This window comes from Medicago sativa, chromosome 5 (genome assembly GCF_051527215.1).
Source record: "Medicago sativa cultivar Bolivia chromosome 5, Bolivia_mono, whole genome shotgun sequence".
NCBI lineage: Eukaryota > Viridiplantae > Streptophyta > Magnoliopsida > Fabales > Fabaceae > Medicago > Medicago sativa.
This window is the reverse complement of record NC_140753.1, coordinates 50,537,562-50,551,386: the sequence shown is the minus strand read 5'-3', so window position 1 is coordinate 50,551,386 and position 13,825 is coordinate 50,537,562. Positions and strand designations below refer to the sequence as shown.

At 34.4% G+C, this 13,825-nt stretch overlaps 1 protein-coding gene and 1 pseudogene across 2 annotated transcripts; both read right to left on the bottom strand.

Moving 5' to 3' along the window:
* Positions 1-426: 426 nt before the first annotated feature.
* Positions 427-8,787, bottom strand: LOC146922754 (uncharacterized). Its single transcript, XM_085715541.1, has 13 exons — positions 8,532-8,787; positions 8,268-8,428; positions 6,584-6,656; positions 6,278-6,352; positions 6,078-6,188; positions 5,542-5,584; positions 4,120-4,213; positions 3,532-3,634; positions 3,354-3,449; positions 3,232-3,264; positions 2,245-2,344; positions 1,010-1,094; positions 427-912 (listed from the first exon to the last, which is right to left on the bottom strand). Exons 1-13 carry the CDS (start codon positions 8,619-8,621, stop codon positions 783-785), a joined length of 1,194 nt encoding a protein of 397 aa, XP_085571667.1. The 5' UTR covers positions 8,622-8,787; the 3' UTR covers positions 427-782.
* Positions 8,788-10,018: 1,231 nt separating this feature from the next.
* Positions 10,019-12,824, bottom strand: LOC146922753 (protein MAINTENANCE OF MERISTEMS-like; annotated as a pseudogene). Its single transcript, XR_015010868.1, has 3 exons — positions 12,348-12,824; positions 11,150-11,880; positions 10,019-11,004 (listed from the first exon to the last, which is right to left on the bottom strand). The product of XR_015010868.1 is annotated as a protein MAINTENANCE OF MERISTEMS-like (transcript).
* Positions 12,825-13,825: the final 1,001 nt, after the last annotated feature.

Genomic DNA, 13,825 nt, shown 5'->3' with positions numbered 1-13,825 from the left:
GCATATTAGTTACCGATGTGCATACGGATAAAGGGTTGAAGATATTGATAACTAACGAAGACGACAAGGATACGGATGAGACGTCTAACGTAGTCTACGAAGAAGTATTTCAAAATGTTTGATATGAATAGATCTAATATACGTTGTTTTGAGAATCTCAAAAAATTCACTGTGTCATATATAATATTGGCTACATGAAACAATTAAATAACTTAGATTTTTCAACATTCAATTTAATTAGCATGCAATTATATACAAATTCGTTCAGCTTATAAGACCCGTGCGGCGCACGGGTGACAATCTAGTTATAAAATAAACATTATTATGTGGCTATCTATGAAATTAAATCAAGCACACGGACACAAACAATGAATGTAATTTAAGAAAGATCAAATTATGTGGTTATTCAAATAGTTTGATCTCTAATTGAAACAAACATTAATCTGATTTTACTTCCCAATCAAACTCTGAATTAGTCCATAGCTCTATCCCTTGAAAATCAAAGGGCTAAGGCCAGAAACTACAAAGAATAGAAATATCTCTTCATGGAACAATATTAAGAAAGATCCTCTAGGTTGTTCTTGGTGCATTAGTAAGCATTTTGCCTAATCTTAAGATGAGGAAATTGAATATTTCACATATCGATTTCCAAATAGAATTGCAGCAAAATTGGCTCGTAAGAGAAAAGTTAAATTCCTCCATAATCAACATCATATTGGAGGCAAATTAGTACAACATATACTGAGTAATAAGCCAAAACTTTGTTTCACGGCCAACTGTGATTACGAGGCTGCAGCAGATGATCTTTGACTCTTCAATCCAAACAGATCATCGAATAGCATTGGTGCCATGGGAGGAAGATTTGCCGGCCGAGGAGCCATAAAGTTTACTATCTTTTCATGAACATTGTACCTTCAATAACAAGTCATTCAAAAACTTATTCAGTTCATAAATGCAAGATATATATGCCAATGGTAGAAAAAGGAAATGTGTTGAGATCATTTTGTACCTTATCTTACGACTTTTTGAGGCACGGCGATCAACAATTTTTCTTTTTTTGGTTTGCATTCTTTTCAGAGCATAAAATGCTTTTTCTGTTCAAATGAAATAGTCAAAAATGAGAAAATGGACTCTCATACATGCTAAAGATTAAAGAATCTTATTTCAAGAAAGGTAACTGGCAATTATATTATGGTGAAAAAAAACAGCACAGCTAAATTCTAGCCTTTGAAAATATTGAGCTGATAGTTTGAGAATGGTATGACAACATTGATAGGATGAAATATGATTGGACATCTTTATAAAGCTTGATTACGCTGATGGGTGTGATTATTTATATCTATTTTTCCTTATGATCCTCGCAAAGGCATGGTGGGGAAAATAGTAACTTTTTCAGTTCAGAGGTAGCAAGTATTAGACAATATTCACGTTTCAAAAACCTAAGTGAAACGCAAGTTCCGTGTCTACTGTGCCAGTGAAAAATATTTTTCTTCTATAAGCTAAAAATATATTAAATTAAATTAAAGGAAAAAACAAAAACCTAGGGTGACATTGACCTAACCCATGAAAAAGATTAAAAGAAATAACTGGAAAAAAAAAAAAAGGGAAAGAAAAAAAAACACATTAAAGAGTGTTCAGTTTCAACCTTAGAATGTGTAGTCAGGTGTTATAAACATTTCATCAAAAAAAAGTATAATAAACAATTAAGTCAAAGTCAAAACTATTGCGGTAGTTGCGTATGCAACACAAGATTTATGAGTCATAAATGCCGATACATTTTATTTATAGAGAAAGTCTTGCTTGGTCACAAGTATTTGGATGCACACACAAAAATATATATATATATATATATATATATATATATATATATATATATATATATATATATATATATGGGGTTTGCTAGAACACACCCACTAGTTTTTATGTGGGAGTGTTTTAGCAAATCATTATACATGGATAGCATATTCATTTAATGATCATGAAAAATAAAGGCTCAAACTAGTTCAAAATGGTACTAGAAGTAAAAATATGTTAATAAAATTTAAAAAAAAAAAAAAAAGGAAGGAAAAAAAGTGCTACCAACACTCATTCTAACATTTGTGAAATTCATTTGGTCCCCACAACTTTATGTTGAAATTATTCTCGAAGTGGTAGAACCTTCATGAACTTAACCAAATAAAAAATTGGGTGTTGAAAAGAGTGTTAGAGTGAGTTTTGCTCAACCAAAAAGAAATTGATTACCTGATGATGAAGGATCAATTGTCTCAAAAAATTCTTTCAATAATTGCTGATAAAATTCAGAATCGTCCAGAAGTTCAGGATCACCGTCCACATGTGTTTCCTGAGCACAATTAAATTCAAAACTGTGATGTTCAAAACTGAAATGACAAAAAAAACAAGGAGCATAACGAGGGGCAGTGTAAAAGGAAAGAAAGGACTTGCAATATGACAACATCCCAACGTTACAAGACAAACTCAAGTACCTATTTGAAGACTAGTAATCACAGTAGCTCTACATACCACCAACAGAAATTTACATACTAAGAAACTTTTTTGCGTGCCTGAAAGGCTGAAACCCGTTCATCTTCTTCCTAGTTTTCAAAAATATCAGATGTATCTTTTTTTTGAAGAAGCTAAATTAGCCCACCCAAATTGACACCGGTGAGAATCGAACCTGAGACCTCGAGGAGGAGCACACTCCCAGGTCTCAAGCCAATACCACTAGGCCAACCCAAGTGGGTTAATATCAGATGTATCTAATCCATATAACTACACAGATACCAAGATGACCACCATTTTTATTTAAAAAGAGTATAATGATCATTGGACAGTAAATTGTCAGCTATCCCAAATGTAGACAGAGATGGCGATTAAACAGAATCTCGCATGATTTGATATGGTTGATAGTGCAAGGGAAGATCAGTTTGATAGAGAACGACAAATAGAAGGAACCCCTCATAAGGGTGTAGACAATCCAAATTTCAAATTTGGGTGGGTATATCACGAACAAGTATTAATTTCACTAGACCAAGTATTAATTTCACTAGACCAATAATTTCTGGAAATTACACAATTTTTATCACTAGTGATGTACCATAATAAAATACTGAATATTAAGGTTTAAAATTCAAGACCTAAAGCTGGCCAACATGCTATCATCTTGCAAATAGATATTATTTGAATATTGAACACCTAGCACGTAAAACTTTAGTAATGTATACGGCTTACCGGTTCATTAGAGCTATCATTAACCTCGGCAACCTGGGGACATAAGCCAGTAAGTGTCAATGACAAAGGGTTATAAATCAGCTTCTTACTGCTTTGAAACAACTAGATTAAAACTGACTTACTGATCCAAATATTTTAATAGCTGATCTTCTCAGTTGCATCTGCTTGATCATTCTACTGGGATCTCTCATATAAGCAGCAACTTGATGGCTGATATCCTGCAACAGGACATAAATTAGGAATAAAAAATAACTGGCTTGTCACATAGTAAAAATCCACAGTCCAGTCACAGAACTTTACCTGATTAAAAGCATGCAATTTTCCTTTAATTGCAGCAGCACCAGTTGTCACTTGTGTCATCCTCTGCCATTTGTTGATTGACTTGTCCCTGAAAGTTGCCATACTGCAAGATACAATTGTGAATAGCATCAGCCAAACAGACAGGTGAGAAGAACAGCACATGTTTAAGATAGAAATGCAGCTAAAGTGCAAAAGCTGCGGCATGGATAAGTTACAAGCATAATTGACACAAAGATAAGGCTCATGAAACATCTGTAGCACTAACACTTATGATAGAAGCCGTATCTAGTGTCTGACACCGACACATGTGATTACACTCAAAAGATAAGGCTCATGAAACCTCTGTAGCACCGACACTATTGATAAAAGCCGTATCTAGCGTCTGACACCGACACATGTGAATGTGATTACATTCAATTATGACATTTTTTTTCAAATTATCACCGGTGCCGGTGTCAGTATCATGTCCGGTGTCCGTGTAGGTGCTTCATAGTATGAAACAAGAGATTTAAAGTATAAAAAATGCAATATTTCAAGAAAATTAATGCCTATCGCAAAACTAGTGCAGTTAGAAGGTTATAAAAATACCTGTTGTGCATCTGAGAAATCTGTGCCCATTCTTGATCAAGATTGTCATCCAAATCATTAGAAATTTCTAAATCTTTTGATGACCTTTCTGAACCTTTATTAAAAGAAACAAAAATTTTGTTACTTTGGAAGTTAAAAGTCACACAGTAGAACTTCATCATCTTCAGCACAAATCAATGTTTTCAACAAAGTTGCCTTAGAGTTTATTAAAAGAAAGGAAATTTTGGTTACTTTTGAAGAGTGAAGTTGCATTTAAACATTACCATATCAGGCACAAATCAATGTTTTCAACAATGTTATCTTAGAGTTATTAAAAGAAAGTTTATTAACTTTGGAATTTGAAAGTAACATTAGAACAATATCATCTCTAGCACAAATGAATGTTTTTAACAAGATTGTCTTAGAGAGGACAAAGGCAATTTTAGAGTGTTAGTACCAGGTGCGGAAACAGAATTAGAGAGACGAAGGGAAAGTTTGGAGAGTGTTATTTCTATGTGTACCAACAGATAATAAAAAGAAGGAAAATAGACGCAGAATTGATCCTAGTTTGAGCTAATATTAACTAGAGGCCCATATAAAGAACAGTTGGCCAGTTCTCGACTCCCCCGTACAACTAAATATGAATCCTTAGGCCTACATGGACACTTGTCAGTCCTCTACTCTACTCACCAAACAATTATTATACGAATCCTCACCTCAGCAGCATTTAAGGCATTGAGATTTGAGAAACTGACTTAAACTTGCATTATATCAAAATGAATTAAAAGATTGCTTAAAGCTATAATAGTTTTGGTGGACTCTACATGTTAGGTTCCATATTTCTCCATCTGCTTTCAATAACAGTAAAGAGAAATATTTGGGCCAAGAAAGGAAAATAATCTACCGATTGGACGAGCCCCTTCCTATAATGATTGTAAAAGAAGTAAATGGAATAGATTAACCATATAGACAGATAACTTTTTTTCCTATAATAGTTCTTCCCTGACAAAATCATAATTTTCAACTTATGACAGGCTCATGACACACATCCAACTTTTCCTTCTCTCCATTCTTGCAGCCCTTTACAGCTAGAATAACAAATGGGCTCTACTCACCATAATTCATAGATAAACCAGGCTAAACATTACGATATATCTATGACAAAAGAACATGTTGACATCTAATGAAAATCTTCAAAATGGGTAAGTTGCTGTATGCTTCAAGTACATGACACCAAAATAGAAGCAAAGCATGGTCCATATTATAATAGCTATATAAAAGGGGGAACAATATAAATCCCTTCCACATTCCTAAAGCAACTGTGGTACCATTATTACTGTTGCTTACACAGAATAATCTATAGATAACCCTCAATCGTAACTACAAAGACATGGCACCAACATAAAAGAGAGAGCTTGAGAAATAAGAACATGAAGAAATCACCATTACTGGCTTGAGCGACTGATGGATTCTTTGTGATCAGAGCCTGGAACACGAAAAAAAGATCAATGAATAATGAATTTTTTACATATACAGAGAATCATTGACTAATAAATTAGAGGAGATTGAACAGTTTAATGTCAATATAACAAAATACTGACTTCATAGTCTTCATACGACATGATATAGACCTGTTTGAATGAACTTTTAGCTTATGAGAGTTTCTCAATTAAAACTTAATATTCACTTACAAAAAATTATTATACGGTTATAGATGTTTGCACCGAAGTTAAAAGAGAGAGCTTTAGAGAAAAAATTGAGATGCAATAGCTCATTCAACTTAGATAAGAAGCTATTTTTAAAAGAACTTAGTTAGTGTAAGATTATTATCATATTTAACATCTCAAAGGTGTTTGATGAGAAGTACATCCAAACTAGCTGAAAAAGTAATAACCTAGAGAAGAAACAACAACAGCAACAACAACATTCAACAATTCTATTATTTATTTATTTTATTTAAATTTTGAGACAACCCACACCTCTTGCAGTTCCAATATAGAATCCAAAGTCTCCTTGGAAGAAGTTATCAAATCTTCATATGCACCTCTAACTGTCTCATCTGATTCACAGAATGATTCTTTTATTGATTCCTGCAAAATATTAACCATGTTTGGCCATGACAACTCAATGGATAAAATACTAAATCTCATTGAATCACAAAAATGGGGAAGGAAAATACCTGGGGTAGCCTATTTGAATTTGAGAATGGCTTCTGAAGTAAGAATCTAAGCTCAAGAATTTTGTACCAGAGGGCCTTCAGTCAAAACAAATTTTGATAATATTATTATAAACTCGTAATAGAAACCACAAAATAATACCACACCAATCATGAGAGCTACAATTGACAACATCTATATCTGAGTTAACAATTAATAAACATTTATGGTCCTACTCTAATACAAAGCAAATGCGGAAACAGAAGAATAAATAAGTGACAAATAATCTCCAAACACAAGTCTACTCCATAATGAAACAGAAACCACACCTTCTGGGCTTTCACAGCTTGTCCCTTCAGGAAATCTTCATCCTTGTGATGCTTCAAGTTCTTCAAAGTGTTTCTGAGGTTAGAAAGATAAATTACTCATATTTCAGAATCCACAAATCGCATCGATAAGGAAAGGAAATAACACAATAAGCTCACTGTAACTCAATTCTTCCATAGAAAGAACTATAATAACAGTTAATAAGATGACTCATGAGCTGTCATGTTGATAGAATTCCATATTTCTTACATTAACAAATTGCATGGCACCCAAGTTAAACATTCCCCATTAATAAGAAAGCAATATATTGCAGGATCTGATGCATAATATTAACAGAACCAAAAAATCTCAGTCAAAAAATGAACGGCTGCTGCTATGATACACGACATTTTGGAACAACAACAAGAATAATTAACCAAGTTTTTAGTTTTTGCTTTTACTAATTAGATAGTCCAAGGGTAAGATTCAAATGAGATAGTACCCAGTAGTAGCAGAAAAATAAACAGATTAACATATGCAGAGTATATTTTAGTAAAAACATATCTTTAGTGCATGTAAAACTTATGCTGAACACAAATAGAACCAGTAAAACAAATAAAATATTAAACCAGAAACCAAGTCTTCAACTGAAACAAGTCCAAAATAAAGTAACCTAACTATGAAACTTTGAATCTAGCAATAAAAGAAAACCTAGTAATAGAAAACTCCCTCTCCCACCAAGACAGGTCCCCCAGAAAGAGTTGAACCCATCATGGGTCTACCGTAAGCTATGAAGCACCGGCACAAATAGTGACACATAGACACCGTTAATAGTTTAAGAAAATTGAATTGATTGAATGTAACCATATGTCAGACACCAACACATGTCAGACAAACACCAAACCATCCCTTAATCCGAAGTATATCTGCTACTTAGAATGTATGTAGGTCTGAAGCATGGATACTTGTAAAACAATGAAGTACCCATACCAGGTACGTAACTTGTATTTGCAAATGCAACTATGAATCTAGCAATAGCTAGCTATAAAGCATTAAAACTTCACACTAAAAGCGTTTTCGATGTCTGACACATGTCAATGTCCGACACCAACACATGTGCAACATTCAATCGCTTTCATTTTCATAAATTATTACGTGTCTACAATCACTGATGCCAGTGTGCGATGTTTGTGTCACTGTTGGTGTTTCAAAGCTAGCTAGCAACAACAACAACAACGAAGTCTTATCCCACTAAGTGGGGCCCGCCACATGAATTAAAACAACATCATAATTTTATTTTCTATCATATAACATATCTCTATCTAACTCGTTAATCTCTAGACCTTTCTTAATAGTTTTTCTAGGTCTATCTCTGCTTCTAGCTGTTTGACTACCCTCCATCTGATCTACTCTCCTTACTACAAAATCTATAGGTCTTCTCCCTACAAGCTCAAACCACCTAAGCTTAATTTCCACGATCTTTTCTACTATGGGTGCTACTCCAACTTTGTTATTTCTAATCATATCCTATTTAGTCCACGCTTAACTTATTTCTGTGTTGATTCTTTACGGCCCAACATTCATTCCCACACAACATTGTCAGTCTTACCTGTCTCGGATAAAAATTGTAACCTCCGAGCTAGCTAACAATATAAATTAAAATGACATCTGCAACAGAAACAAAAAACATATCAAATTGAAACTCACAGCTCTTGCTCCTGGTGATGAAGATCCATATACTCTTTCTCAAGTTGTTCCATTTCATCATCTTTCCATCCACTTTCCTTTTGTCTCTCATCTTCCTCTTCCTCATCACTTCCCTCATCATCTTCTTCCTCTTCCTCCTCCACCTCACTATCATCATTAACCTACACCATCACAAAAATCACCCATAATCAGAATTCACAAAAGAAAAGAAAAAAACTAAAAAACTAAATAACAAAAAAATTGGATTAATATAAGAACTGTTACCTCGTTGAAGGACATATCATCATCGTATTCATCCAAATCACTGTCACTTTTTTGCATTTTTTTAGATTTCTTTGCAGACCTACTACCCATTTTTAAACTTAAACTCAAATTTTCTTAAAAATCGAAAAAAAAAATTATATTGATATCACAGTGTGAACGTTGGAACGCTACCTAGGGTTTAGAAGGGGGAAAAAAAAAAGCGGTTATCTGAATTGTATAACAGAAGCGTGGCTGCAATGAGAAGGGAAACGGAGACAAGGGTTTAAACAGTTAGTTAGTTAAATAAAACATATTCAAAACGACGTCGTATGTACAATTTCTTTTACACTTTGTTTGGTGGTGTAGAATAGAAATAGGTGAGAGAAGTTGAAGAGAGAGTGATAACTTCTCTTGTTTGGTTGGAAGAGAAGTCGAGAAGAGAGACTCTAAGGCTATGTTTGGATTGATGGAATGTGATGGGATGGGATGGAATGGAATGGAATGGAATGGGCTTATGTTCCATTGTTTGGATAAGTAATAAAAAGATGGAATGGAATGGTATGGAATGGAATACATTCCATCATATTCCACCACTTACTCTCACTTTTGTTACCCTCCAATTTGGGAGGAATGGGATGGAATCCCTTTTATTTTATTTTTTAACTATTATAAATACCATTATATCCCTATGTTTCATTCTTCCATATTCTGCATCACGCTAAGCTCTGTCAATGAAACTAAACATCATAGCAAAAGTGCAGGTTATGTCCATATCATGACGAGGATCAATTCCATACTTTCATTCCCTAATTTCATTTACGCCATTAATTCCGTTTTTTTTGTTTTTTCCTCTTCACCCTTTCATATTGTGTTCCTATCATCTTCTGCAACTATGCACTGTTCGCCTCTGCTTTGCTGTTTGCAGCTCGTTCAATTAATGTCATGATGGTTTTATTTTATTCATTGATAGTTGTAACTTTTGGATAGTTGTAATGTTGGTTTTGTTTTTTATTATGATAGTTTTGATTTTTGGATAGCTAGTAGATTCATGGAGAATTCTGCAGCTTATTCTAGCCTTTGTAGATTCAATACTTCATTGTTGTTTTTTTTATAAAAAATAAAGGGTAATATTGGAATAAAAAAGTTATAACTCATTCCGTTCCGTCCACTTTACAAACAATGGAATGGAAGATGAGTTCCATTCCGTCGTAAAATATCCAAACAATGGAATTGAATCTTTATTCCGTTCCGCTCCGTTCCATTCCGTTCCATTCCATTCCGCTCCGTTAGTTTTAAGTTATCCAAACAGAGCCTAAAAGCAATGGGTCCCACAGCTTTTACACTTCTCTACACTAAAGTGGTTAAGTTTTTATTCAAGTGATTATTTTGGTGGGATCTAACGTCCCTTCAGATGTCAAGTTTCTCCTCAATCAACCTAAAGGTCATGAAAATTGCTGTTGACACATTAGAGAAAGCTGAGACACACATGTAAAATACGATTTTGCCCCCTCGGCAGTTAACTGCCGAGGAATTAAAAATCCGGCTGCAGTTAACTGCCGAGGAATTCCTCGGTAGTTAACTGCCGAAGTTTTCTGCTACAAGTCTGGCAGAAGCTCTCTCATCTCCATTATTCATCACATCTTCAAATTTTTTTTCTCAAATCTCTCTCACAAATCTCTCTAAAAAACCCAACCAAATCCAACCAAATTTATTCAACAAAATCACAAGTAAGTAATTATAATGCTATTAACTTAAATTTTAGTTGTTATAAATGTTTTTATTTTTTAGTTTTTGAGTAGATTTATTTTATTTTAGTTTTTGAGTAGATTTACATAGTATAATTCATTTTTAGAGTAAAATGTTTGTATGATGTTTGTATGATGTTTATGTTATAGTTTAAAGTTTATTGGTTATATTTTAATTTGGTGTTTTAAATTAATTTTTTATTTTAGTTTTTAATTAGATTTACATGTTATAAATCATTTTTAGATTAGATGTTAGTTGATTAATTTTGTTAAAATGTTTGCATGATGATTATGTTATAATTTAAAAATTTTAGGGTTATTTTTTAATTTGGTGTTTTATATTTTTAATTTTATTTTAGTAAGACTATATGATTTATTTTAAGAGTAAATATAATTTGAATAATTTTGCTATATTTTACGTTAATTTTTTTTTTTAGACTGGGTACGGACTGGACGTATCCGTACTGCCTCAATACCCTCTCCGGCAGGTGACGGTACACCCTACGATCGCCGCACATGATCCAGCCAGAATACCAAAATACCTCCTCGAAAGGCTGGAACTCCCTGTGCCCTTCGTACGGCCTCCAGCATACGTCATCAAACGTAATGCGATCAAGCAATGACCGATATGTGGCCCCCTCTCCATGACCCTTCTGAAGAGTCCACCTCGCCGCAACCGGTAAATTTTCAATGGAGTCCGGGTTTGGATCAACAGTGTAAAACTTAGGGAAGTGCGACAAAAACCATGCCTGCATAAACCATACAAATCACATATAAATAAATTAAAGTTAACTAAAAAAATAAAATTTACAATTAACAAAAAAATATAACAAAATATAACAAAATAATAATAGTTAACAAAAAAAATTAAATTTAAATTTAATTTTTACTTACAGTGAGCAGTGTCACGCTTCCCCCAAGCTGCCTGTCTCCGGGCAAACAGGCCTGAGCTAACTCATCGTACAGGTATGCAAGTGCCATCCCTCCCCATGAATAAGCACGCATCCCCGCGTAGCCGTCCGCCATAGCCGTCAAATAGATCAACTGGATGCGTTTGTTGCTTCTATCCCCAAACAACAAGCATCCAACCAAGTATAGAAGGTAGGACTTCACACAATAAGTCCTAACCCTCTCCAACTCCTCCAGCTCCTCTGGATCCTGTGTATCCGCCAAAAGGTTGCTCTACTAAGGTGCGTCGTATAAAACTCCCTCAGCTTTGGATAACTAATGTATCCACCATACTCAGTATTGCAGATTTTCTCTGCCTGCGTCCTCGACGCACCCAAGTGAGTCATCAGTAGTGCATCTCCCTCATGTCTCAGCATCTTCTTCCGCTGGCCCAACATCCGCCCTTCAATCGGGACATGCATAAGACATGCGACATCATCCAAAGTCACAGTCATCTCCCCCATAGGCATGTGAAAAGTGCTGGTCTCGAAATGCCACCTCTCGCATAGAGTCATCAGCAAAGCGCGAGGCACAGTGGCGTAGCCCAAGTATACCAAATCATGTAAGCCACTCTGCATAAGCGGATCCCAAAACCATCTCTGATTGGGGTTCGGACGTCCGAGACTCAAAATCTTGGGGCCATGATTAATTGGTTTTACAAAACGCTTCTTGCGGCACTGAAAAAATAGAAAAATAAACATAGTTTAAACAATGTAAACATTTAACTAATAAATATTAAACTTAACAAATGCTAAAATAAAAATAAAGAAAACATATAAAGAAAATCACATATAAAGAAAACATATAAATAAAATATATAAAGAAAACATATAAATAAAACAATTTAAAGAAAATCACATATAAATAAAACATATAAATAAAACATATAAATAAAACATATCAATAAAACATATAATCTAAACATATAAATAAAACAATTTAAATCAAGAAAGGAAAAATAAAGAAAATAATTAAACATAAAGAAAGGAATTAAAAAAAACATATATAAAAGTTAACTAAAAGAAAGAACACATAATTGTTTTTACTTACGTCATCCATATAAAAAAACACATATAAAAAAACACATATAAAAAACACGTAATTAAACATAAAGAAAGAACATTTAAAAAAAAAAAATACTTACGTCATCCTTATTATACCAAAGCGGCAATGCCACATGATTGGCATAAGAGTGAAGCAAAGATATGTCCTGCGGTCCTCCAGGAAAGGGAGCGTCCGTAGACAACACCTCCGGGGCAGCCGCCATAGCAATGTCATCCTCGTCTGGCTCCCCTGGCATATGTGGCGGCTCTGGCATATACTGCTCATCGTACCCACCATCAGTCACATCATGGTGATCCTGATAGTTCAGGTACTCCACCTCCTGGGTCGGGTCAACCACCTGTGACTGTTCAGGATGCGCCTGAGAAGTCCCTGAACCATCCGCCCTCCGACCTCTTCCCCTCTTTGGGATGTGCCCCCTTTGCCTCTCCTTCCGGTGGCTTTGAGTCATCGCACGCCTACCACCAATCATTTTAGATGGATCAATCGGTGGCTCTTGATTAGACATATCTACACAAAAATTTAACAAATAAACTTCATTAAAATCAATACATTTATCTCTAAGTACATAACATTCTAAAACCACATTCTAACCATTGACATCACATTCTAAAAACCATTGACATCACATTCTAAAACCACATTCGACTTAAACATAACCTAAACATCATTTCCATCAACTACATTTATCTCTAAGTACATAACTAACTAAAAAATCAATACAATTCTCATTTGGGCATTTTTTCAAACATTTTGTGTGCAAAGTTTCAAACAAACTCAAATTGTGTTAATTTGACATCATTCAAAACCATATTGTACTTAAAACTCATTCAAACAACATTCACAACACCTACATTCAATTATAAAGTACATGCAATCATCTAAATATCAATTCCAACATCAACCCTAACCACATGCAAACTACCAATTTTTTTAAAAAAAAAAAAACCTACACAAACTAACATTATGATTAAAAATTAGTCAAGATACTTACTTGTGATTAAATGGAGATGATGCACTTGAGTTTGCTCAAAAATCGAAATTGAAGGGCACTTCGGGTGGTTTTGGATGTGTTTGAAGACAAAGAAAGAACTGGAAACTGCTTCTGTTTCGTGTTGATTATGTTCAGAAATCCTCGGCAGTTAACTGCCGAGGAATTTGAAATCCGGCTGCAGTTAACTGCCGAGGATTTCCTCGGTAGTTAACTGCCGAGGGGGTAAAAGGGTATTTTACATGTGTGTCCCAGCCATATGGAATGTGTCAACAGCAATTTTCAAAGGTCATATGTGCTATACGGGATAAATTCCTAAATTGACATATAAAGGAAGCACTTTTACCTAAGAATCTTAGAATTTTACCACATACCATAACTTGTCCTTAGAAGATTAAAGGGATAAGCCTAACACTATCTTACTGAGGGAGAAATAATAAGTTTATATGCAACGTTCAGAAAGTAGACCAGAATAACTTATGTAGCCTACTTCTGTGTTTAGTCAAAGTAACTAGGTATGTCACACTCTCTAGAATTCATGAAAGCATTAAGCTCTTTGCACATAAAAA